General features: G+C 45.3%; 1 protein-coding gene across 1 annotated transcript in view; it reads left to right on the forward strand.

The window, feature by feature from the left end:
• Positions 1–25,910, forward strand: part of LOC149333040 (hapless 2-like) — a 31,204-nt gene that overhangs the window by 1,452 nt on the left and 3,842 nt on the right. Inside the window, exons 2-11 of the mRNA XM_089557619.1 lie at positions 1,711–1,851; positions 3,548–3,640; positions 3,718–3,785; positions 4,311–4,482; positions 5,556–5,687; positions 7,585–7,703; positions 8,702–8,744; positions 11,902–12,092; positions 16,149–16,390; positions 20,500–20,597. Of these exons, the coding sequence (XP_089413745.1) occupies positions 1,711–1,851; positions 3,548–3,640; positions 3,718–3,785; positions 4,311–4,482; positions 5,556–5,687; positions 7,585–7,703; positions 8,702–8,744; positions 11,902–12,092; positions 16,149–16,390; positions 20,500–20,597 (1,299 nt within the window). The remainder of the gene's footprint in view (positions 1–1,710; positions 1,852–3,547; positions 3,641–3,717; positions 3,786–4,310; positions 4,483–5,555; positions 5,688–7,584; positions 7,704–8,701; positions 8,745–11,901; positions 12,093–16,148; positions 16,391–20,499; positions 20,598–25,910) is intronic.

Consider the following 25,910-nt stretch of genomic DNA (forward strand, 5'->3'; position numbering starts at 1 on the left):
TTTGTGCCTTTCATTCCACGAGTTTTCTAAGTTATAAAACTGCCGATGAACACTCCTGACATTGTCAGGCCTTTAGGTGGCAGTTATGGGCGAGCAGCTGAGAGAAGTTTTGGGCTTCCAAGTGCAATGGCTGCTATGAGGAGTAGAATGTGAGAGGCGAAGGGGAGGAGGGGGTTAGCATTCGCAGCCGTTCTTGGTGTATGTGTGCGTGGGTCGGTGGGGGGGGGGGGGGGGCGGGAGGGGGGGCAGCAAGATGGAGTGTGTGCACTGCGTTATCCACTGGCGCAGAACGGGCTACTACCACTGCCTCGGGCTGACAGAGGACAGTTGAAGGAATGAGGTGGTCAGAGAAGAAGAAAGAAAAGCCGCGCTGCTACCATTCGCGCCGAAGCGATGAAGGTTGCTCTTGATGTACTGGCGGAAGAAAGACGGCAACGGCATTATTCCTGCTGCTGTCCTCATTTAGCAGCCATTTCAACATCTTGCGTCGTGAATTCCACATAAGCGAATAGATGGCGGCGCTAAATTTCTCAGCAAAAAGAACGACACTGCGTTTGATAGAATCGCGCACTTCTGATTTGCTTCCTGAGTTCACGGGACGCGGGAAACCAATTTATCAGCTCAAACTGCATTGCAGAGCAGCAGTTCCACACTACAACCTCTTCGTCGCAGGTTGCGAGTTTGGTATTAATGTGGCCGTGTCTTAGAGGTAGGTAACGGCAGTATTTCGGGTATGCATGGTGTGCAATCCTAATGGTACACCTATACAGCTGTGTTTCTCTGTCAATTTTATTTGTTTTCGCATCCTCTTATGCATAAGCAAACGTAATTTTTGCGCATATGTACACATGCAATCTTGCCGACTTCACCGCAGTCTGCATTGCATTTCTTTATGCTTTTTCAAGCATGCAGCAACATCTCGACACGTGCATTAACTTGAGCGCACACAAACGGCAAAATGCGAATTAAAAATGCACCTGAAAGCAACAATATAGCATGGAAAACTTTTCATACAATTTGCAGCCACGAGTGGAAACCTGACAGACGAAACAAACTAAACCGAAATACTGAGCAGTACGCAACTTTTTTCGGCTCAGTTCTTTAGAGATGAACTCGATGAGATCACGCTAACTAGTCCAGGATTGCGAAAAGCATTCAGGCTGCCTGAGTAAAGCGATTTATTGAAACTTATGGAAGCAAGATTGATCATTAGAGTTGACTCGGGGCCTCTCTGCGGTGCTCCACCAGAACACCAGTCAATATTGTCACGGTCTAGTGACGGCAATCCAGCAGTCAGGAAAACAGCAACAAAACTTGCACAAACGAAGCTCTTTATTTGGGCTGATTTGCGCCCGCAAAAGAACTGAATCACTCGGCGGCGGCGTAAGCAACAAACGTGCTCGTCAGTCGTCGAACTACGAATGCCCGCTGCTCGCGGCAACGTTCAATTCAAAGCCGGCAAGGAAACTTTGAGATAACAGGTCAAGATCATCTAGAGTAATGTGGAAACACGTAGATGCAGCTCTTCATGGCTGTGATCAATCGAGATTAGTCCGGTCGCTTCTCGCGTCACGAACAAAAATGATAACACCCCTTTCCTGCGGCCTTGAGCGCGAACGAACGAACACTACAATGATACGTGGCAATATTAATCAAGACGCACTTGCTTCAAGTGATGCAAATTGCACCCCATGCAGTGTTCTTGCCCAGGGTAACAGAGGAAGCGGCTACGTTCATCTGACGGAAGTGCTTGATCCCGAACTGAAGAGCACCTCACGCCTTTTCAACACCATCGTCATTCGGCTCAGACAGGAAGAGCTCCTCTTGGCCTACCCCATGAGATTCGTCGCGGTGAGCAAAGGACTCTAGAACGTGTTCTGTGTTTTATGCCTGTATGTCAGACCTCTTGTGCGTGCCATGTTTTTGACGCGTTTTCGAGAATTTTGGACTTGAGAAATGCGCAATAGTAACTTATAATACGTCTTTATCAAGGCACGGAGATCAGACGCAATTTTTTACTGCAAAAGCATTCTTTGGCTCATCGGCAAAGAAACCCGGCGGTGTTGAACAGCAGCAGCGGTAGGAAATACCCCACTGACGTCAACATAGTCTCGCATGACGTCAGCAGAAGACTATAAAACAGTATACAGGGCTAGTTAGTTACCCATGTTACTTGAAACAGCGCAAAAGACTCCTGTGTGTGCGCCCCTGTCTTTTGCCCTGTTTCATGTAATATAAAACAGTGATGTTTACAGCAAAGGGAAATGAAAGTCCTTCCGAAGCTGCGGGGGATTGAACTGAGGACCTTCGAAACGCGACTCGAGGCCGCAAAGCATCGGCCAGAACACCGCCTCCTATTTCCAACAAGGCATTTACTACACGAGGTTATGTATGTACAAATTATTTACAGAGCGTGTAGCTAGTAGCTGCACTGCGCTAGCTTGACAGGAAACAACACAGCTAAACGAGCGACAAAGATCGACGCCGCATCAACAGCGGGAAGTGGGCTTTATGTCGGCCGCAACGCCGCTTTGCTTCTTGGCGAATAAAGTGAACTTAGCGTGCACGTTTCCTCACGACTGTAAGCCCGTTGTGGCCTAGCCGGTGCGGGCTGGGCAACAATATTTTTACTTCTTTTTCGCCTGTCCGAACTAGTTTATGTATGATAATAAGTAGGTGTGTCGTTACAAAAGAGGTAATCGATAATGAACCTCGCAACAGAGCTCATAATCCGACAGATATTTTTCATTCAAAGCATGTAATTATTCTCAATTGCACTTTGTAATTTTTAAAGAAATTTCTGTCAACTGCAGTCGGTTGGATTGCCGAATTATCAGTAACGCGCGATCTGTGAAGAACGCATGGTTGTAATGTGGTGCCAATGCAGGTAAGTTAAGTGCATCCAACCTTTTTCTTCTCGGCAGTGTTTCAGCAGTGCTTCTTTCTTTTTCTTTCAGTTTATCTTATGCCATTTTCTTTCAGTACTATTTCAATTACACTTCTCAATTTTCGACAATTTTGACGTTACTAAGGCGCTTTCTTGAATCAGGAATTCATGCAATCAAAATATGAGAAAAAAAATGAATTTGGCCGTTCCAGCCCGCAGTATACGGCAAGACAGCAGTTTTTTAAAAAATATTGTGGAATATGTTAGCAGCAAAATTTGAGGAAAAATTAATATGGCCGTTCCAGCCCGCAGCAACCAGCAAGAGTTTTTCAAAATATTGAAGAATATATTAGCAGCTGGACTGTTTTATAGATTGCCCAATCCTTGCGTTACGTACCACTGTTGCGTCAACAGTAGGGAATATTACGCTTACCACGACCGCTGCTAAAATTCAAACCACGAACTGCTAGGATGCCGGCTGCCGCCAGTGTACTGCATACTAGGAAGGTTTTACAAACAAAAAATCAAAAAAGAGAATTGGTAATATTTTGCTTCTATAGAGACGAGCGAAAAATGAGGGGACGTTATAGCTAACAGCGCATATGAAAATTATTTACACTTATGCTGCCTCCAAAAAATGAAATGATTCATTTCTTACAGACAGTCAACGGAAAAGTAACCGAAACAGTGGTGCCTCAAAATTCATGCGACCTGGCCGTTTGCGCAGAGAGCGGAAGAAAGAAGCAGCCTAAGGCAAGCGCACGCTTTCTCAAGAGATTTGCTGCCGCGAAGCTCCTAAAGAAGTGCTAATATCGCACGATATTTTTCAGGGATATTGCTGCAACTGCGCTCCAGGCCAGAACTGCTCCGTCCACTGCTTAAAGTACAGCCCCTTGTGGTACGTACTGCTATAGATTCGGTGGTCGCGCCCAGTTAGACCAGTGGGATCTTTCCACTGAACATGAACTTTCGCAGTCACTAAGCACATGAATATGCGTAAACGTTTGGTTCTGTCTCAAGAGGAAAGCTGTGTCTTTCAGTTACGTCGCTGCTTGTGACATACACGAGCAGGACTTCTGTCCTGAAATAGGAATCTTTATGCTTTGACTTTTCAAGCAAGCTTTAAGTCGTATTCCTTTGAACTCATGGGAAAGCAAATGCTCCAACTCTTATTTGCCTCTTACATGATTAGCAGTTTTATTTCAGAATGGCATACGTGACATAAGATTGAATATTTGACGGCCAGTCGATGAATGAAGCACTCTTCGATTAAGACAATGCGGCACCAGCAACTACTGCGCCTCCTATGTAAAAAATTCTGCTATATACTCATGGTCGCACTTCACATTACCTCCTCCAGTTCTCTTGCTCACGCTTATTCACTGAAGGTGGCTTTCGTTACACCTTCTTGCTTTGCACCAAGGTACACCATGTCTCTTCTGGGCCCTCCCTCCATCAAGCAGGAGACGTACGTACAACTGTTCACGCAAACAGAGCACGCCTCCCTTCCTGAGCGCTGGCGGAGCTTCTCTGAGCACCCCGAAGAACTGGTCCTCAGCGCCGAACACCCCGAAGACGCCAACAGCGAGAACACGGTACGCACTCCCAATGATTCATAACGGTTCAAACATTGTGGCAGCATGCAAGCTTTACAATACGTACTAACTACACCTAACTAGGCCTGTATAGCGATGTTTCTCTTATACCAATACCAATCATTGGCGTAACACGCATAAAGTTAAAAGTAGAAGGTTATAGAGCCGAAACCCCAGCGCAGTTAGCAGAATAAAGTACGTGGCATGCGGAAGTGTTGAATTTGGACCCCACCGGATGCCTAAGGCTTGTGTTCTGATTTCAGTGAAATGGTTCCCTTCTTAAATTTATTTCACCCCTGATTTCTCCCTTGAGCCTGCACCACCATTAAAAACAAACATTCCGCTTTTCTTGGTTTCATTGATTTTGGGATTCTTTAATACGCGTATCTTAACTCTTAAGTAACCAATTCCTCTTTTGTAGTGGTAGCTGAGTGAGGCATGTTTGACATCACGTTATAGTTCATACTTCCCGCGTTTCAATATTCTTCAAAACTCCTTTTTAAGGATCATGCATTCACGCTCGGTGTGGAGCACTCTGAAAATTAGCGGCCACAGTTAACGTACAGTACTGGTGGAGCTAAAGAATGGTGCTCCTGTAATTGTAGCGCTTTGGGTCAAGTAGGGATCTCGTTCTGACACGCAGGGAGAGGCTGATAGTCTGGGAGACTGCATATAGATAAGGCCAGTCACTTTAGTGATCTGTGTGCTCCGTACCCAACAATTCTGGACAAAAGTTTTGAAAGGAAAACCTTTTACGAACGCATTTTTTTTTCATATAAGGCAAGATTTCACTATAACAACCAAAATATTCGCAGGTCATCCGACGGCAGTCTCGCATTTTTTTTATATGTAATTGGTCTTCTATGGCAGTCTTAATTGTTCGATGCGTTCGGTGAAAAGTCTTAAAACCAATAAACCAACTTTTATAGCATATCAGAAGAACGAATTATTACCTTAATATTTCCGCAACAGCATCAAACAATTTTTCCAAATTTAAAAATTTTTTTCCAAGGAATGTTGGGCATGTCAAAACCCTTCGATTGCTACGTTACGCTCACACTTTTGTCTCGCAGGTAACCGCCAGTTTCTTGTCCCAGAAGGCGGCGCCGGCTGCATTTGTACTAAAGAACTACAGGAAGCTGCGAGTGCTGGTTCCATTTCCACCGATAGGAAATCCCGTCGCCAACCTTCCGTCCGTATACGCTGTGAGCTCTATTTCGCATAGCTTGAATAATTCACGCTCTTCTTTAGTGCCGGCTTATCTTTTCCAAAAGAAATTTCTTCTGCGTATTAATTGGAACGGAAAATTTTCGTCCACTCAATGAACCGCAAAATACTTTTTTTCATCATTAGGCAACATTTTCTGTCCATGTATGTTGAGGTTGCATTTAGCTAGCTACACTTTTAGGGTACTTCAAGCAGACCTGCAGCCAGTGCAGCATTTCTGAACCCGGTGACGCAAAATAACATTCACCGTTTCTGATGACTAGCGCTTTTTTATTTCTTGTTGGGGAATTTTTGTTTCTAGAAGGAATCGTAGTTGATCGAATTTTACACCCGACTATAGCGCATGGCTGTCTCCATTCCTTTTACATGATCTTAGTTCCTATACTTTGGCAACAAGGAGCATTGTTTTTTTTTTTACTATGGCGTTTACCTGCTGCACCACGAGAGGATGGGAAAAGAAGGGGAATACGCTGTAAGGCATGAGATGAAAGCTTCAGCGCAGAACCAGACGAGGACGGTGCGAAAAGACACGCATAGGAGCGCGAACTTGCAACGATTTTTTATGAACCCCACAGTGGAGTATAGAAGCAAGCAAGTATACATAAGCAATATATAAGAAATATATAGGCAAACTTGTTAAAAGGAGCATTGAAAACTTGTCTTTCTAACGCCTCACACCGGTCTTGCCAGGAACTAATGGCTGGCAGCTTTATTGAACAAATTCTTCGATTGGCTGCTCCTGGTTACCCCGCTCATGCCTTGGTTACTGTCTCCGTAGGCATCTTAAGACGAAGAAAGTATTCAAAACAGCCTGACGCCTTCTAGGCTTGTGCTAGAAAGCAGGAAATCGCAATGATCCGGCACATTCGTGGATTGTCACAACCAAAAAAAGAGATTGGGCAAAAGGCTAACGCTCAAGTTGTTTTTTTCGCGCCAGAGAAGCTCCATATGAACTGTGCAGATAGTCAAATCCCGGCGCCTCTCAGAAGCTTGGGCACAAGGAAAAAAATCTACAAGGACAAGTTCGTCAAATATGCGGAATCAGCCGATTTTGTGTTGAAAGACGTATGCCAGCAGGAGTTGGAGGAGTGTCAGTGATCGCTTCCGTTAACACCGCATAAATATGAAGGACAGATGCTGGGGTTCCTCGTGTTTCACTGTAGGAAATGTGAATAAAGTGTAGTTCCTAGAGCAGTACCCCTCTCTGGCCCAAGAGAAGGCCCCAGTGCGACATGGAACTCTGCACCAATCTACCAGGACTGCACTATAATCACAAAAGCAGCTGCCAACTAACGCACGAACTCATTGAGGCAGAGCTGATTTAACGTTTAGGGGATATCTGTGTCCAAGCCGTATGTCGTGTTGTCTTCGAAAAAATCGCAATACCTGCGCAGGAATTGATTACTTCGCTGGCTGCGCATCTGTTACATCAGGTCATGACTTACCGTTAAATTGCGCTCTGCGGTTCATAATAAATTGTTGCAAGTTAGCGCTCGTGTGTTGCTGCCTTTCTTCATAGTCCTTGTTTGGTTGTGCGTTGAGACTTTCATGTCATGTCACACTAGCAAGCCCAGACTGCATCGTTACTGAGTTATAATGCATTTTGCCGCTCGAAAGCCTATTAGAGACGCATTACTTGGTACATGGACACAGAGCACACGACACATTAAGGTAGACAGGACGAGCGCTATCTCTTCCATTATGTGCTGTGTGTTGCGCTATGGAGTAATCTGTGATCAAGGCCTCACTATCCCGAAAGCATACGCCGCGAAAAGCTTATTCTTTTTCGCTTCTTTCGAACGCCGATATTCAGCTTATTGTTTTCGTAGCCGCTATGACGCAGACCCAGTTCTTTATTCTTTGCGCGCTTCGCAGAAAGGATCCGATAGCATTATGCTCGTTCCCAGCAACCTGACGAAGCCCGCGGACGTCATGGAGTGCATAAACAAGTCTGTGGCCAACACGTCCGAGCACTGCCACTCGACTAACAAGAGGTACACAGACGAAGAGCTGAGAGCAATGCCCGCTGTCATTTTGTTATTTTTAAGTATTGCGCTTGCAATGAGAAAAGTGCGCTTTCGGACGCGGCTTATGGATGAGTAGGCATCGTAAAATGCATCTAGGCGACAGTTCTGTCGCTGAGGGCTGTATAGTGGGTTACTAGATGATGAAGTCACCTGTTAAACAGGAATCCATTGGAAAGAAAACGCCAAAGCACTATGGAACTACTCTGCAGCTCGCGGCTGCTGCATGTGCGTCATGAGCGGTGCCCGGACATCTTTTTACTACTAGACATGCTTATTGGTTTCACTGATGCTGAGACACTGTGGATTAAACAGTGCTTTATAAATTGCATTTCTCCAAATCTCAACCTTTAAGAGCCTTGTAGCACGTGTAGATGTGCGATAAAACAGGCAACAGGTAAAGTCATAAAATCTTTCGGTCGCTGAGTTTGTATGAATCTGAGACCCTGTTTGTCCACGGTCTTGGAGTGTCATTTCTAGTCTTGGTGCAGACATGACGCTGAAATGTATTGAAACAACTCAAAAGCTGTCCCTGTAGCGAGAATTGCTGATATGGTGGGCAGCAAGAAATGAATCGCATGTCCCCTTGAGCAAGGTTTTTGCATTTTGTAATTAAGACACCAGACTAAGAGATAGAGCATTCAAACAAAAAGAAAAATTGCCGGGATTTGAATAAAAAAAGTGTTACCTTCCTACAGAAATATTTATGCTCAGCAAGGACATTCATACAAAAAAAACGCTCTTTCTGCGCAAGCTAACTCTGTGGAGTTGCTTTTGAGGGAGCGAATTTCGTAAACATTAATACCTAATAAAATCATCTCCCTTCGCTTACACAGCTGTGAGCTCTGTCGTTGGGATCGGGGTGCAAACCTTCGCTACTGGTTACCTAGGTTGCATTAGACATGCCTGCATCCTGGTATAACTGAGTGTAAATAGACTTTATTATATTATTGTTTTCTTCGTTACAGGTGTTTAGAAGGAGAGCCATACGATATTTACCTCGACGAAGAGGTAAGGGACGCATCCCGTTCCGTGTTTAAGGCGGTTTAATTTCATGGCTGTTAGGATTTAATGCAACTTAAAGCCCTAATCGATACAACATGCAACGTTGTATCATGCAACCTTGCAGCGGCATGCATTTCAATACAATTTTCTTTCTCATTCTGGACAATCGCCAAGTTTCCGGGCATTATAAAACCTAATTATTAGGTCGCATTACGTCGGCATTTCTTGCTTTTAACCTCTTTTGGAGCGTTTAAACAAAAAGAAGCGCAAGCTCTAGTGTGTGATATTTAGTAATGGGGGGTGTGGCACAGGATTTTTACTGATCAGAAACACAAAAGGCTGGAAAAGATGGACGCCGGGTGCATTCACTAGTGTTCTTATCTTGATCCTGGCAGTAAATATCGTGCTGTGCAAAGCTTTGCTCTTTGTAAAATAGAATAATATTCACATCCTGTGATACACCTGAGAGCCACTAATGTGTTTTTAAAATTCTGCGCTTTTACTTTGGAAACAGTATTGAACTAATCGCTTTCGGTCTGCTGAACTGAGAGCCATTAGCTGTCAAAGAACGCGAAGACGGTGGGGCTGCTGGCAGTACATTGCTTATGATCTTTGGAACACGGTGACCTGAACTCCGTTTCAAAGGGACGTGTAAGGCCGCGCTTATTTACGGCCTCGTTTACTTGTTTAATAATTACATTCGGCTGAGGTGGCTGTACCCCTGCGGGCTACGCGATGTCTTCCTGAAATTCCCTGTCCGCATGGTCCCCTCAAGCATACGGAAAAGAGTTGCGCATATCAATGTCTTTATCGACTGAATGTCCTCGGTAAGGCGGGGAAAGCCCTCCTTGCACCATGACGGCGAATCCCCTGCCGGGATCGAGGAAGAAGCGTGACACGTAACTAAGGTCTCTCGTCAGCAGGCGTCGCCGCTCAAGTAGACCCCGCTAGCGTGGCTCGATGCAGGTTTCTTTGTTATGGTCATGACATCTCTGCCATTTTTAAGCACATAGTCATATCTAGCCTCATCAAAGCGTTTTTACTAAAAACACAATTTTCGTGTCTTTGGCACATATTAGCGTGCTATTCTCCTTCCAGATACCGAAGTCTTGATACAAATTAAATTTTTAGAACCTTTTTCTCCATTGAGGCGATTGGCGGGATGCATGTGATTCAAAATAGTCTCCCGATTGGACCATAAGTGTTACCACCTTACCAAAGGAAAGTTGCATCGGAGCACCCTAGACTCTGCGCTCTCACGATAACGGAAGAGGTAAACGCAACACCTTAGAGCCTCCGATGAAGAAGACAAAATACTTTCCTTCCGTTTGCGGGTAGTCATGCCGGCGCAGCGGCGCTGCTTTCCTTTCGTGCTTGCCGCCACCAACCGCTCCGCAGTCAACATTGTCACAGGAGCTGGCACTAACAGGATTAGTCGAGGCGCTCGGTTAGCCCAACCATGGTTGTTTCCATCAGCCCTGTGTCAACTTGCAGCAGTTAGCAAAACGGACACGTCATCTGCCAAAAAGAGAAAGGCAACTGCAGGCGCGCAAACCAGATACGAGTAGGCACGTGCAGATGTAATGAGAAGGCACAGAAAATCACGCGGAAAGGTTGTTCTGAATGTTTACTATATTTCCTGGTTTATTTTCAGCTAAGTCTTGGTTTCGAGGGGGAGCCCAACTATCAGAGACGGGTGCTAATATGTATTGAAATTTTATCTGTTTGTCGCAGCCAAGGGGTGGGTCTCATGAAATTACTGCTCACCTTCTTGATTCGCGAAATCAGAAGCGCAAAAACAAATAGGATATAGCAGTTTCGACAAGGCCACTAGAGTCTAGGTAGAGCCTCAGTGTTTTTCATGTACTTTAGACTGCCTAGGCTTTAACTCGATTCTTCAGTCGATAAATTAGGTGTTGTAGTAGTTTGTCGCAAGTAGTAAATATTTTGTTTCTCTTAGATCATTTCGTTTCAGTTACTTTTATTTGTATGGATTACTTCCCTTGTGTAACTTGTAGTTTGCCTTTGTAAATTTTTAAGTATATTTCTTCACCATGTGCATTAATCCCGAATCATCACCTTTGGAGGTTAGGTTTAGGTTTATGGAGGTTTAACACCCCAAAGCGACTCAGGCTATGAAGGACGCCGTATTGCAGGACTCCGGAAATTTCAACCATCTGGGGTTCCTTAACTTGCGCTGACATCGCCCAGTACATGGGCCTCTACAATTTCTCCTCCAAAGAAATTCATCCGCTGCGGCCTGGATCGAACCCGCGTATTTTGGATAGATCTGAGGCTCTCCGAAGAACTTCAACGAACCATCCAGAATTTACCGGACGCTCGTCCGTAGTGGTTTCTTTTTTCGGAGAACAAGGAAGCGAAGTGCTCACCTGTGCTTTTGGAGCACATAAGGGCTAATTCTTTAAGTTTTTAGTTTTTTTTTTACATCCTGTTTCATTACATGTGTGAGCGCCCTTCTCAGTCATACTCATTTGATCGTGAACGAATTTATATAACCCTACCTTGCATCTCTGAGTGGCTGCCTTTGTCTCGTCGAATGAGCCCATATGTTATGGATATCATAAATGATTGCTTAAAAGTGTGGTTTATAATTAAGTCAGTGACATATTTTTCGGGAGACATGCACTAAACAGCAGAATGCATACTGCTGTGCTTGCGATAGAAATCCGCCCCCGCAATCCTTGGCTAGGAGCGGCATGTGATTTTGGAAGTAAATGCGATATGTCGAAGGCAGCGCGCTGTGTTTTCTATGGGAGTATTGGCTGGAAAGCGTTGAAACTGCATAAGCTTGTTTATTTTATCCGTAGATATTGCTAGCTCTCTACTCTTCAGGATGTCTCTGTAGCATCAGCATTTTCCGTGTGCGTAACATTCTTCAGGTTGTTCTGCCGAGAAAGATGCTATCTGGACCTTAACGCGCTGCATGCGCCTATTTTTGTAATTCATTTCATTTCATTTATTTCATTTATTTCGTCCTTAAAGGCCCGAGGGCATTACATAAGGAGGGGGTTACAAATTGTTTTGTGTGAACGCACTCATGATGAAAACATAGAAAACATACATAGACAAGAAAACATAGACATCGCTCACGAACGCCAGATTGCCGACAACCTCACCGCTCCTTGTACGATATTTCGCGCAGGAAAAGGTCGCCTCTGGCGAACCGGCCTCTCCAATACTTCTGAGCTACTTCAAGGATAGCCTTCCTGAGTCGCCCATCCTGTTAAACGAGACAAGCGGCGAGCGGTTCCTGAGTTTCATCTACGACCATCCGCACCTGAGCCTCATCCTGCTCGAGATAAACGCCGACGACATTGCGCTTCTGAGACAAGGGTATTGTGCGTTCTTTGGTAGCAGCTAATGAAAACCGTAAAATAATCACAAGACCTTCATCGACAGATTGTTTTCAGATGGTTAGAAGTAGTATCAACTAAACAGAAATTTTGAAAGACGATGCAACATTAACGTGGCAGAACTGGCTGCAAGGAACTACGAATGTTATAACCGCTTTTTGGGCAGGTTATTGCGTATCGATATCTTCAAAAGTTTCAGTGCAGGCAGACACAGACCACGAGAAAGACGAAGCACACACACAAAAAAAGTGTTACTGACAACACTGCATCGCTTCTTGTCAGTAGCTCTTGTGTGTGCGTGTGAGTCGTCTTTCTGGTTGCCTGTGCTTGTTTACGCGAAACTTATTACATGAACTATATGATTCCACCGTAAGAGCTAACACGTTTGCTTTTTCATTTCTTTTTCTGACGCAACAAGATGCTCAAAAAATTGAATCGAAGCAAGTTGTTTAAACTGTAACAGAGCAGACATTTGGTCTAGTTTGTGTGAATTCATGATGAAGTTAGCGCCAAAAACGAGGACTAAAGTAGAAGAGAAGACACAACACGAGCGCTTTTTCGCAACTAAAACTTTAATGGAAGAACATATGACATATATATCTATCTCGTGAAGTAAATCAAAAAGAAACATACATGATATCGTCAAGATAAACCTTAGAGGGCGATACATCTGAAGAGTGCTGAGGGTACAAAAGGTACATAAAAAGTGCAAAAACAGGAAACTTCATGGTCACAATCACGAAGGGTAAACCAAAATACCCAAAAAAACCCCAAAAAAGGAGGGAGAAGGAAATGATATTAATTCCACGTGTGATCCAGATATGCCAGCTCCTTTGCTGTTAAAGAAATGGACGGTGCGCTTATGCATGAATTTCCCTGTCGCGAAATATAAAAAGCCTCGGTAATTTCGCGCTGGAGGCGTTCTTTATGATTTGACAGAATTTCAGCCTGCGCATAAAGTGGATTGCATTTTTTCTTGCACACTGGCCCACATTCCGGCACACAATCCGGCTTACACTCTTTACATCCTTGGCAATGGTCAACCAAATGCGAGGACTTCGACCCAGAGAGCGATTTCTCGTGTTCTTTTAGCCGCACGTTTACACAACGCCCTGTCTGACCTATGTAGGTCTTGCCACAGGTGAATTCATGGTGGAACTACAGCGCAAACTTATAGAACACTGAACAAGAGGGGAGACACTACAAGCGCTGACTTGCAACTAAGGTTTATTAGAAAACGGAACAGAGTATATACAGTAACCACCTCAGGCTGCTTAAGTCATAACCACGGGGAAATAGATTACGTGCATGGCGTGAAAGAGATATCTAAACAAGAGCTTAAACAACCGGGTGCATACGCGCGCCGCTCTTGTTTAGATATCTCTTTCACCCCATTCATGTAATCTATTTCCCCGTGGTTATGACCAAAGCAGTCCGAGGTGGTTACTCTATATACTCTGTTCTGTTTTTCTAATAAACCTTAGTAGCAAGTCCGCGCTTGTAGTGTCTCCCCTCTTGTTCTGTGTTCTCTGTCTAAGTTTGCGCTTTTGTTCCACCATGAATTGTTGAAATTGGAATCAAATTAAAAACAAATGGAGCTAAAGGTCTTGATGCGAATTCTGGTTACAGTTCCGTCGCACTAAAGAAATATTTTTTCTTACATTACTATTCGCGTTCTACCTTGAAAAATTGTACTACCACGCACTCGCCCCAGTGCTGGGGAATGAGGAGACGACGATGGCTCAACCACTCTCTTCGGCCTGAAAGGGCTCGCACATTCAGGTTCAATAAGAGCGTACCTTAATCACGTGACCACAAGGTTATTAACCACCTGGTGCATACAGTAATCCCTTCTTTTTTTACCCTGGTTGGTGAGGTGCTTGCGTGGTCCAGGAGTGCCGATATTACTTTTTTTGACATACGCACTACTACTGAGCCGCAAATTTCATGACACCACTGCGATAGAGCTGTCGCTAGCAGCCTACAAATATAAATTAAATAGGAGATTAGTGCCTTTCTCGGGAAAGGAAATGTGGCACAGCTGTCTCAATTTTAGTGGGCACCTGAGAGCCATATTTACACAGACTTTGAGTACGGTATAAGTGCAGGTTCCCTAGGGTCCAATGAAGAGAAACGCGGGGAGGCGTTCTTTGATAAAAACTGGAGACGCTTCCCGGCTGTTCATGTGAGAGTCTATTTCAACTACGCATGACAAGATGTCATTGATAAAATCTGAAGCAGATGTCAAGGAAGCACACGTGTACACGTAATCTGTCAAGAAAATTATGTTTCATTCGTCATTAAAAGAAACTAAAGCACATGCTTGCCAGAAGTACTGTTTTAGTTGAAATATTTCTGCTTATCGTGACTGGCTTCCTTATGATCGCAAGCGACCCATAAAATTGTCGTCGAAATACTATAAAAATCGAAGCCTTCCGCCAAGTCTGAACGCCATGACCCGTGAACTGGGGGCTGAATATACTTCCTATATGTTTCGGCGCAAGTCCGGGTAAGCGTACTGAGCGGTACTAATTGTTTGACGGGTTAGTTTTCAATACCGCCTCTCTATTGGGGCTTTAAGTTCTTGAATAGTGCCTTATGGGATAACTAGTAGCTCACAAGCAAAAATGACGGCCATTCAAAAATTGTTTAATGCTAGTGTAGCGTGGTGTCTACGAAATTAAATGAGGCGATGTGAATTACAGTATGCATTTGATTACAAAATGTGTATATCACGGCAGGGTTAAATATCTTTGGCTCTTTAATACAGCGCGTAGCGTCTCAAGACGTGCTGCAAACACATATGAATGTTGTCAGCATTTTTCGCGAAACTTCTGTGTGTCTGCCGCTGCTGTGTTTCACATTGATGATGCTTTTGTCGCTGGTACTTGTGGTCCCAAGATGCGCTCTGGACGGTCAATTAAAGCCCCAAACAATATGTTATTCCTTACTGGTTGTGGGAGTTTAACGTCCCAAAGCGACTCAGGCTATGAGGGACGGCTTTGAGAAGAGCTCTGGAAATTGGGAACATCTGAGGTTGTTTAACGTGCACTCCCATCTCAGAGTACATGGGCCTCTGGATTTTTGCCTCCATTGGAATTCGACCGCCGCGGCGGGGATCAAACCCTCGTCTTTCTGCTCAGCAGCCGAGCCCAATAACCACTGAGCCACCGTGGCGGCGTTCAAGCAGTATGTGTAAAGCTACATACCACTGCTGGTCAAAGAGGGCGTGAGAGTCGTTGCGTCATTTCATGAGCGCCGGCGAACGGCACAATATTGGCTAGTAATTCGGTCGACTGGTTCATCAAGAAAGAGAAAAGACAGCACTTAACTAGGATTGAAAACTTTGGCTAGCCTATCCTGAGTCTTCACCAATAGTTTGCGTTTATTGAAAGCTAGCGATTACTGATTACGTGTTTCCTCTTCTGAACGTACTCAGTTATGCCTCCGTAGATTCTGTAGATACTCCTGTCTGTACATACTCTGTTTCCGGAAGAATTTTTTTAGCTGCTAGTTCAGCCTTATACGTTTTGATCGTATCTTCGTCACTCCATTTCGGAGCGCTGTTTTTAGTGCGGAAAGACTTTTAGCCGCACTCCCCAGGTTTCAGCAGTGTGTCTGTGCGAAGCCTCTGAACTGGTTCACTGTGTCAGTGGACACCTCAATCGTGCTGTGAGCACGCGGCAATCACCACATGCAAATTGATGCAGTTGGGCGCATTTTCTTTTCTCAAAACCAACGGAAGGTTTAGACTCTGTTGATTTTGCAGGAAAGATGTACAAATGGCTCCCTGGACCATTGGACACCTCAATCGCACTTTAAGGTACTAGGCTGTGGTGTGTACCTGCAAAAAACCTTGCTTTCACTCAATATTTCGTGCTTAGCAAAGCTAAACCGCTAGCCATTTTTTTTTCCTGTCGTATTGAACGCACGGTTTCGGACTGTCTTCTGTCACCTATAACCGTTGAATATTTCTTCATGCATCACGAACTGACGGGCTTCTCCTCTGGCGTGTTGGTTTCTCTCTCCGTGTCAGGAAGAAAGGTAGAATCAACGTCGTGTCCGCTCAGAGCAGCGATTCCAGCTCGGTGGTGCGGGTCGACGTGACCAACCTGGGTGAGATGGCCACCATCTTCACGATGCAGGTGACCCAGTGCAGCCACGGGGTTGCCAACAGTGACACCGACTCCGCTCTGGTGACGCCTCGACGGTCTATGCTGCTTCTCGCGTCTGTGCACTTCGGTGCATTGGACATTCGCGATGACATCAAGTGCACAGGTAGGTTGCTATATCATTCTTGCATTGCATAGTTGTATAGACACCGCGTATGAATATCATATGCCATACCATATATGAGATTTCAACAATATCATATTTAGAAATGGGAATATGAGTAGAAAGTACAAAAAATTCGAAGTTGTGATGTTTAGACGGCGGCGAATATCCTTATTTTTTAAATAAAAATTCACAGGAATTGAGATGGCTGGCTAAAGACGACACAGTTTGGGAAGGATGTGTAGAATGTAGTTATCCTGCATCCAATGTACACACCGTGCCAGGTGCGTGGCTGCTTTCTTTACCCTTTTCCGTTCAAACGCTGTGTATAACACAGAACAACCGGAGAAAGGACGAAAATATATGCTAAAAGTCAAAGCTACGCTGTATATAAGAAGAGAGCTGTCTTGAAATTGCTGCATATCGTTACAGCGGAGGGAAATGTTGTAAGGTGTGCAAAGTACTTTCGCTTGATTTTCGTTTGCGAGCATGTTTGTATTAGCAGCACTGCTGGGAAAGGTGTTGAAAGACGGCGTGTTTGACGCCTGTCCATCCGCGACGGTGGCAACGTTATTTTTTGCACACTGCAGTTTTACGACTGCAGCGTTTATATCCAATAGTAACCGTGAATGCATTACCAACCGTAGTCAATGGTGCTGCGTTTTTGTGGCGGCACACGCGACCAGCAAGCCTTCCTTCCAAGGAGGCGAAGCACTGGTCTCGTGCCTTTGTAATAATTCAAAGTCATGGTTTGCTCGTCCACTGCATTATTTCCCTTTTTCAGCTAAGGTAATATCGCGCGCAGGTTTACTTTCAACGAGCCACCGCCTCCGCAGCGCCCTGGCGTCAACATCATCTTCATCATCAGCCTGACTACGCCCATACCCGGACTCGTTGATGAGCGCGCTTACGATGCCCTAGCCCAGGGGCAACGCGCATCTCTGGAATTGCCAATACCTTTCCTTTTGTTTTTTCACGCACGTCACATGCTTCGCTGTGAGCTCCCCCCCCCCCCCCCCCCCCTGCTTTCTGCAGCTCGCTCCGGTGCGTTGCAAGTCATACTATGCGCTATAGTACATACATCGATTTGGGATACTTTTTCGAATGTGATACGTCGCCTTTATTTCGTGTTGTTTTAACGAATCACTGCTTAGTGCCTGAACATATTTCGATGACTCCCACGTTTTTAAAAAGCGCAACAGTACAACGATGGTCAATTGACTGACATTCTCTCATGTCAGGTGCTAGGATGTACTGAGGATGGCTCAAAGCTAATCAAGGGAAAGGATGCAGGGAAATGAAAAAATTGGCGCCGAAAATGTCGAGAGTAGTTTTCCATTCAGAAGAATCGACCGTTGGGCGAATTGGTGCATGTCTCCATAATAAAAGCCGAAAGAATGGATAGGCCGGACGAAGAACGAAAACGGACAAGGCGCTGTATACAAAAATCGGCGTTTCCAAGCAGCTTCTTCCTTTTCACCCCTTTAAACTATGCCTAATGAAGGAGAAATGCCTCTCGCATATCTGTCAAATTTACACCACCCCAAGCCAGCTGCAGAAACCTTCCGGCGCGAACGTGCGAATTACATCAGCCCACACCTAGGACAAAACAGAGCTACTGATAGCATGGTCTCTTAGTGTATTTGCCCTTAAATCCGCTAAACGTAGTAGTAGTAGTTTTGCCTGTTCGCTTCGCGTGAGCGGTAGATCTCCCTTCAAAACAGATGTACAAAACAAGCTTTTTCGATATATTCGATATACTCATTGCAAGTAATACACCGCGTGCTATACATAACATGAATCAAGGCTCACAACTTGAGTGTAGCTACGCAGACGAGGTCAACGGACCACATAATTCTTCGCCATTGCGTAGAGCAACTCAGAGTACTTTTCAAATTCTGCCCAAGAAGTTAACCGGGTAAGAATAATCATAGAAAATCTAATTTCTTTTCATGCCCCAGTGCATTCTGTCAATGAGTGAGGGGTTCAGGAAAAACCGATTCAGCAACGTGCCTCCTTCGTGCTCCTTTCTTTCGGCATATAGAAAGCCCCCGAATAATGAAAAATAAGACCACCTGACTACTGCGTTGTGCCAGCAAATTCCGCCGTCCTTGACCGAATTTTCAGCGAACGAGCGTGCACGCTAACTTTGTTGAAGCAATAGGCACAATACACTTTCAGCATCGGGCTAAGAGCGGAATTGCACATCGTTCGGAACATGGTGTTAGAATAGGTGGTTCGGAACATGGAAAGCGCATGTCGCCGTCTCAGATAAGTGATATGCAGGACAGCGACAGCGAGTTAAGACGGTGCTTTTGTTGGGTCATCATAAAAGAACAAAACAGAAAGGAAGGGAAAGCGGCGAAGGCCCGTAGATCAAGGCAGAAATCATTTACTTTTTTCCCAGCTTTATCGTGAGGCAGACACAAAGTTCAGCATATACCACACGACGACGTGTCCACCATAGCAGACCAGGTGCGATCAAGCTCCGCAGCACAACATGCAATCGCGGCATACGGTAGCGAGAGTGGCTTTATTCGAGTAGTGTAACAAAGGTCGACTGAGTTACAAAGCGTAGATCTCACTAGAAGTTGCTTCTGCGCCTACACCCCAATCCTTCCTAATTCCCCAACAGCGGCAGGGCGCAATCCCTTTTTTGTAATAAAGGATTCATTCATTCATTCATTCATTCATTCATTCATTCATTCATTCATTCATTCATTCATTCATTCATTCATTCATTCATTCATTCATTCGCTCGCTCTTTCATTTCGCAGCGCGTCGCAGTAAGCGAAGGCCTCTCACTTTGGAATGGTCGTTAACGTGGACTTTTTGTGCGCTTTGAATTCGGTTTGGAGCGGACAATATGGCACCGAAAGAGCATCTGTAGGTAAATGTTTTTTTTTCATGATTTTAGGATTGTTTAAGTGCCAAAAAAAAAAGACGCCACCTATGGTGCTACGGCGGTGGACAGAACTGCTTCCGCTGTTTGGGGACCCAGCTGCCCTAAACCTTAACTAAAGGCACTTAGACCTGAAATAACATTTCAGATTTTACTTAATAGTCGTGCCAAATTAAAAGATTAGCGGTAGTTTGAAAAGATACTCTAAAGTTTGTCACACTTTGGCAAAAAATATTTTTTTGGCATCAGACGCCTCAGGTGCACCATCTTTTTCTGCCTTGGTTGAAATTTCGAGGAACGCCCTGTACAGACCTAGACAAACTGTAGTGGGAGTGCTTATGCGACTAACTTAAAAGCCGGTTCTCCACCGTCAGTGTCCAGCAAACCTCTCAGTAGCTGGAAAAACTGAAGCACAAAGATCTCGGAGATACCATACTTCATAGGTATCGTGCAGAGCATGCGCTGCATCTAAACTCGCATTCTTTGGTCTTCTTGTCATCTTTACGCCCCCTTTCCTCTTTTCCCTTTTTTTCTGATGAGTGCACAACCACACAATATAATGACAAAAACTGCTTGCATGTCGCTGCACTGTACAGTCTGTCTTTCTAAAACACGGGGGATATTAAGGATGTTCTTCATCATCATCTTCAGCCCAAGCCCATTCAAGGAGAAAGGACTCTACACTCTCCCAGAAACTTACCTGTGCTGTTTCGCCTGCGCCCTCCTCTCCCCGCTAACTACCTAATCTAATTAGGCCATTTAGACTCCCTGCCATCACTGCAACATTTTCCTTCCCTTGGATTACGCCTCAGGGATCATTGGCTATCTTCTCTCCGTTTACATACCCTTCAATCTTAGTTTCCTCTTCTCGATTTCAGATGGGATTTTATTTACTTTTGTTCCCTCACACCACGTTTCTTTTCCGCTGTCACTTATTGCACCTGCCATTTTCATTTCCATACTTCCCTGCCCTGTCCTCAATTTAGGTTCAAGCTTTTTCGTTAGGCTTCAAGTTTGTGCCCCACAGATGAGCATCGGTAAGGTGCAGTTGTTGTATGCTTTTGTTTTTGAGAAACACTGGAAAGTTGCTACGCATGTTCTTACGGTACACGTACTACGTGCCAAGTGTGTGCACGTGCGGTGCTGGCTGGTTTTGCAAGCAAAGTGTATTCTCGTGCTATTTCATTGGCTCTTCCTATTTTTCACGCAGTTGAGGTTCATGACTCGGAGTTCGGCATGTTTGCCTCAAGGATTGTCACGCTCAGACCCGGCAAGCAGTGCTTCTGTTATCTTTCCTGCCAGTGCAGCGTAAGTCGTTATCTCAGTGCATGTTAAAAAACAGCCGGTCTTGGGCGAAAATATTCCGACCACAATGACGTCGCTCACAGCCTAAGTGCAGATTAGGGGCGTTAGTCGTCATGATATCTTCTCGTACATTTGTTTTTACTGCGTTTATAAGTATCGAAGAAATTGTTGATACTTTGCTGCCTAAGTAGACAAAACGTCGAGTGAACATCTCGTTCATGAGGAATTTATTTTCGAATTTTTGCGGGCTGTTTTCGACACAGGGGCACAATTGTTCATTTCATTTCAGCCATCGGCAGGCCGTGACGGAATGGAAACTGATAAAGATATGTTGTGTCAGTGCGAACGCCATCGTTTTCATGCGTCTCCTGAAAGCGGTCAAATTTCGCGCGCTTGTTTTGTCGTTCCCGAGTTTTTGGGCAGGCGCCACTGGGCACATAATGAATAGTGGCGGCACCTGGAGCAAGGTGACTGAAACAGAAGGTTCGGGTAAAAAGTCGTCGCTAGGTGAGGATAGTGGTGGGTCTTCGCGGATGTAATTGTTGTATGAAAATGTGTCATTTTCTTCCCAGTCATTATACCCGTTCCCAGATTTTTCGTCCTGTACCTGGGACAGTGAAGGAAGTAATATTACTCAGGATGAATCAAAGTAATACCTGTCAGCGCTGCCCTCATACGCGCTGAAAGGACGTGATTCTTTTTAAGTCAACTGCCTGAGATGGCGCCTTTTGCAACTAGTGTGAATTTGCTGCCCCACATACCATATTATAGTTTGAAATTAATTTTTACAAATTTTTTTCACCCAACTAAATAAAATTTTGCTGTGTAAGTAGAAAAAATGTCTATAGTTGGTCACAACTTAAAAGGTAGTCGGTAAAACTGGACGCGGGCATGGTCAGCGGCATCCTTTAATATTGCGCTTATCAATCAGAGCAATAAACAAAATAAGCGCTTTATTGTTAGTCTATACCTAACAAGGCAGAGCGATCAAAATTCTTGAACTCATAATTTCTTCTTATGATCTGCTTCTCAATTGTTTAGGCAACCAAAAGCGTTTCAGGAATAGCCTCCTGATTTTTTTGCTGAGGAACTATGTCGCGGTTCTGAATAAGGGCGGAACTTGATTGCAGGCATACGTAGAACCCTGCTTTACCAAGCAATATATCTATGAGAAGCTCTTTTTGTGGGTCTTTCGCATGACAAAGAAGTTTTCCTTTAGTTTAAACTTTCGCAAGTATATGACAGAAGACATACATGCAAAATCATGGCATCGTAAGCTGCACTGCCCCACCGCATTCTTGTGTTTCGCAGAAGATGCAACATATCTGCGCTTTCTGAGCAGTTATCTTCTCTTCCGGCAGGAACAACAACTTGCACATTGAATAGTGGCGGCACCCGGCGGGTGGTTACTGAACTATAATGAATGAGAATAAAATTCGCCGCTAGGTGACGGTAGTGAGGAATCTTCTATACCATATTGATCGTAAACGCCAGTGCCATGCAATTAGGCGCCTTTTTTTCCCCAGTAATTATGTGTTTTCCTTACGTTTTTCACTGTCCAGTAGAAAAACGGAAGGGGTAAGATTACTTCTGTATAATTGCACTAATGACTACCGTCCCTGCTCTTACACTTTTTGTGTGGCCGCGGTGGCTCAGTGGTATTCTAGGCATTGTATCAGTGGTTATGGTGCTTGGCTGCTGACCAGAAAGACGCGGGTTCGATACCGGCGTGGCGGTCCACTTTCTGTGAAGGCGGAAGGTGAAAGGCTAGAGGCCTGTGTACTGTGCGATGTCAGTGCACGTTAAAGAACCCCGGGTCGTCGAAGTTACACGGAAGCCTCCTCTACGGCGTCCCTCATAGCCGGAGCCTCTTTTAAAGCAAAGCAATATTGCACTTTCTGGAATAAATCCTTTCGTACTTCTGCCTGCTTTCAGAAGTGTTAAGATAACTTCCAGATTTCCCGAGGAGTGCGGAAGAGTTCGGGGTATTGAATCCGAACAGTGATATCAGTAACTCCGCCATTTCTGCACTGTAACCGCAGTTGAATTTTGCTTAAATTGGCAGGGTGACCGGCCTCTTTTATTTCCACTTGCACATTTTTTTAATCGAATTTATTCTCCTCTCAAGAACAATGTTCTCCGTTAGCCACGTCTCTAAGACTTACTATGTACGTCGTGAATTCCTCACCGTATGCTATTCTCAACAAGACCGAATAGGCCTCGAAAAAGTTTACTCGATCTCAGTCACTCACTCAGCCACTTGCTCTGAAATCTGGTTTTATATTGCTACGACGAATACAGTTAGGAAAAGGGCAGTGGTGCGGGACGAACCACTCGCGCTATTTCCGCAGCAATTAAATCATTTAATCATGTGATCGCTTCCACGTGCCACTTTGCCACACAGTAACAATATTCACTGCAGGCGCTGACACCCTACTCTTAGCGTGAAAAAATGTCATTGTTCTCTAGCACGCAGCCTATTTGCAAGCGTTAAGGAAAGCCTCACGATATCGCTTTCGTTGAATCAGTAAACAGTAGAGAAGCTAAGTACCGCTCATAGCACGCAAAATAACTTGATGACATCTAAAAATCGTAGTTACGTCGCTCGATCGCATGAGTCCGCCAGTGGAATTCATAAGCAATGGATGGGGCTTTGGTAATTGCTCTGGCTTGGAAGGCCTTCGTCAAGACCCATTATTAGTGCCCATGGGCGTCCGGAGGGGGGGGCAAGGGGGGGCGGCTGCACCCCCCTGGAAAATCACTCACTCGAACCGTGAGTGATGGCCGCACGCCAGGGGCGGTGGTGCGCTCAGTCAAAAGGGTAAAAGCAGCCCCGCATGGTCACATCTGCGAAATGCCGCGTCCGGGCGTGCGTCGTTCCGCCGTTTTCAAACCACGCCATCGTTAGCTCTACTGAAGGGCGACCTGTTCCAGACATACAGCGGCACCGGCGAGCATGTGTTTCGAGCCGCCTTGAGATGGGTGTCTGTTTCTTTGATCTCTAGAGAGATAGCGACACGGAGGCAGACAGTACACGGGGCATCTTGTTTTCGCCTGTCGTTACGCCGGTCACCGATGAATTCTTAAGGAGGGAAGGTAAAATCAGCCGTGTCCACGCCCGCTTTGTCGGGCTGCTCAGGGGCAAGCGGGCGATGAGTTGGCGCCGCCGCCGCTCGCTGTCTCCTCCGATCCACGGGTAGCGCAGTTCGGTAGAAGCGCCGCTTTCAGAATCTCCGGCAAAGGGGATTAGCTGCTTTTGTTCACGGCGACGCAGTCTCCCGAGGCGCCCCCACACCAGCGTTCTTTGCGTCTTCTGCGAAAACCAGCGCCTTTGGTCAACGCAGCCCGATGGCGCCTGCCTGGCTCGCCTGTCACCTCTGGCTGGGCCTCAAATCACAACAGCGCCCATGTACTGTGCGTGTCAGTGCATGGTAAAGAGACCCAGGTGGTCGACATTACCCGGAACTCTGTACTACTCCATCCCTCATAGCCTGAGTCGTTTTGGGGCTCTGAACCCCATAAAAACACAAAAACAAATTTTCCGACTGGAGTGGCGAGTGTCCCTTCCCCTCGGAAGTTGCGCGGCGTTCCTTTCACCCCCAAAGTGCGCATTCGGGGATACTGCGGCAAGTAAGCCCTTGCACGTGTGCGCGCCTCTGTGTTTGTGCTTGGGTGTTTTTAGTGGCCGGTTGTCAGCGAAGCTGAGAACAACCAAGACAGCGGACGAGAAAACGACGAGCGGAGAGCAGTGTGTGTGCGGTTGCTCGACTGTGCGGATGCGCAAGCAAGATGGAGCGAGGTGTATGAAGCTGCGAGCGTGCATTTATCTTGTAAATAAGTTTTCGTTGTATATATAGTCATCTTTTGTTTTCAACGTACGCGTTCAACAGTTTTTCCAATCAATGTGTATGATGAGTGTGCACCGAGAGCGTGTAATGAAGCACAGAAGTGAATTTATCACACGTGTAATTACGCAATTCGCCCAGAAAAATCCGAGGCGCCTACAGTTGCTGTTCAAGGAAGACTGACTGAGTGACTGTAGTTGCGTGTTTGTGAACATATTGTGCTGTGTGCTGGTCATCAATCCGGGTGAGTCGAGAACCCGTATGCAGCAAGACTGAGCACTCTTCTCCACGAAGTGATATAGCATCTTTTTGCATTTTTATTAATTTTAGTTGTTTCTTCGTTGATAAACTCCAATGTACCTCTCCTAGCCGCGCTTTAATTTGCTGTTTGTAATTTTTCTTTCATGTGTGCATTTTGTTTAATTTTTATTTATATATAAATAAATAAATTTACTCCGCAAATAGCGCCTTTCTGCTACGAACATACCCCCCCCCCCCCCCCCCCCGGGGCACCAACGGGGCCCCCCCCTGCAAAAAATTCTGCGGACGCCCTTGTTAGTGCCCGAAGAGCGCTTTTACCCCTTATACAAATCACGGAATTCGTCAAGGCCGTCCTTTCTTAAGACTTAATTACTGGGTTCTTCCTTCTCTCCTTAAGACTTTGTCATTGGCGCATATGGTCGATATATAAACAAAACAACAGGAGAAGGGATGCGGGAAAGGAAAACGGATGGAAAGAAAAAAGGAAAAAGGAGAGGATAAGCGCCGTCGTCTGTCGCACACGCCTGCGGCAGCGGAGACCAAAGAAGGAGTGTGCGTCAGGCGACGGCGCTTATCCTTTCCTAAGTTATCTGTTTTCTTCCTTTCAGTCATTCTTTTTTCCCGCATTCATTTTCTTGTTTTTTGTTTATGTGTCAGACAGGTGTGCAGGTGACAACGCCTTAACAAGATAAGGAAGAGCCGTAACACTTCAGTCTTGAGAAAGGGCGAGCTCTGTCCGAAACGTCGGCTGGCTTTATATATATGGTTGGTTTATGGGGTTTAACGTCCCAAAGCGACTAAGGCTATGAGAGACGCCGTAGTGGAGGGCTCCGGAAATTTCGACCACCTGGGGTTCTTTAACGTGCACTGACATCGCACAGTACACGGGCCTCTAGAATTTCTCCTCCAAAGAAATTCCGGCCGCCGCGGACGAGATCGAACCCGCGTCTTTCGGGTCAGCAGCCGAGCACCATAACCGCTGAGCCACCGCGGCGGCCTTTATATATATATATATATAGGGATAAATAAATAAATAAATTTAAAAATCCCGTGTCCCTTGCTTTCTGTGGCTGTTGGCTTGTCTCATATTTGTATATATATATATATATATATATATATATATATATATATATATATATATATATATATATATATATATATATATGTGTGTGTGTGTGTGTGTGTGTGTGTGTGTGTGTGTGTGTGTGTG

This window comes from Amblyomma mixtum, chromosome 8 (genome assembly GCF_055824585.1).
Source record: "Amblyomma mixtum isolate Tamu chromosome 8, ASM5582458v1, whole genome shotgun sequence".
NCBI lineage: Eukaryota > Metazoa > Arthropoda > Arachnida > Ixodida > Ixodidae > Amblyomma > Amblyomma mixtum.